At 36.7% G+C, this 1505-nt stretch overlaps 1 protein-coding gene across 1 annotated transcript in view; it reads left to right on the top strand.

Annotated features, from left to right (window-relative positions):
* LOC119408721 (protocadherin beta-15-like) overlaps positions 1-139 on the top strand; it is a 3882-nt gene extending 3743 nt beyond the window's left edge. The window contains exon 4 of the mRNA XM_037675561.1: positions 122-139. Within this exon, the coding sequence (XP_037531489.1) occupies positions 122-139 (18 nt within the window). The remainder of the gene's footprint in view (positions 1-121) is intronic.
* Positions 140-1505: the final 1366 nt, after the last annotated feature.

Raw genomic sequence — 1505 nt, 5'->3', positions numbered from 1 at the left:
TTTTTTTTTTTTTTTCATCATTTGACACAAATACCACCCTTCATACACTTTCAAACTGTCTGTCTTCTCTTTCAAAAATATTAACCCCTTGGTCGTCTAAATAGTGTTTCTTGTTCTTGAGGTGTATGTGGACCTCTGACACTTGTCTTGAAGTGCTGCTCTCCTGTATTGAGCCATGTATCTGTAAAGTGCTTGTTTCGTTTCTCCAATATTTTGGTCTGAATGTTACTCACTGCACTGAACTCCATACACCATACCACTCAGTTTGGGTTGGGGATTATGTCCTCGGAATTGATAATCCTCTGTCTGAGGGTCCTGTTGAGTTAAAAAAAAGTACTGGGATGTTGTGTTTGGAGAAAATCATTTTGAGGTATTCAGATATTCCAGCAACATATGGGTTGGCATAGTTTTTTGCATTTTCCCTTCTCCATGTTCTGTTCTGCAGTGCAATTTTTGGATTTTTTTCTGATTTGACAAAGGCCCAGATATGATATCCACATGTTTACAGAGATTATATTGTTGTTTTTTGTTCCTTTTATTCCCCATCTGTCCTTGCAGTGACATGTTGGTTCAGATGCTGTAGAGTTCTAATGATAGAAAGTACATGTTTTGAGCCAGTGGATTGGTGGTGTTCCCTTGAAGGAGCCCATGACTCTCTGTTCCTCTTCTTCTACTTAGAGATTTGCCACAATCAGTGACACTGGTGATCCCATAGCATAACCATGCATATATATGTAAAAAAAAAAAAAAAAAAAAAAAAAAAAAAATAAAAAAAAAAAATGGAAAGATAAATGTCCATCAGGATACAAATCATGGCTTGGCTGGAGTTTGTCCTGTTGTTAAGACTGTTGTCTTGTTATGTTCTGATATTTTCTGTTCATATGATGTTGGTATACAGGTAAAAGTGAAGTGACTACAAAAATCACACAAGTTTATCATGTAGCAAAAAAATAAAAAATAAAAACAATAATAATAAAAAGGTTGTAAGCTCAATCATCCAGGTAGATACATACAAGAAAGGGGGAGGGGGGTATATCAAGTCATCTGGACCAGTTTATTTAAGTGAGAATTGTTTTGTCCAACATCCAGAGGACTTCTTCAGTCTACAACATGCCAACTAGATTTGTCAAGAAACACAGCAGATACCTATGGGACAGATCTGGTTGGCAGACAATAGACTGAGGAAGTCTTCTGGATGGGGGACAAAAACGATTCTCACATAAAGAAACTGGTCCAAATGACATGATTTAACTTTTTTTCTTTTAATCCTCTAGCCATATTTAAATGTTTAACTTTGTTTGCAAACTCCATGGTGTTCTCTCTGTGATGCACTGTGTTTCCACAAGATGAAGGAGATAAAATACCAATAAGATGATGTGCAATATTAGGCAACACAGAGTTTGTGCTGCTGCTGAGTCTGACTTGTGTTCCTTCTTTGTGTATTTTGTGATGTCATTATATCCATCCATCCATCCATCCATCCATCCATCCATCCATCCATCCAT

This window comes from Nematolebias whitei, chromosome 4, assembly GCF_014905685.2.
Source record: "Nematolebias whitei isolate Nwh7 chromosome 4, NemWhi1, whole genome shotgun sequence".
Lineage (NCBI taxonomy): Eukaryota > Metazoa > Chordata > Actinopteri > Cyprinodontiformes > Rivulidae > Nematolebias > Nematolebias whitei.
The sequence above is the reverse complement of the archived record's forward strand: the minus strand, read 5'-3'. Positions and strand labels throughout refer to the sequence as shown.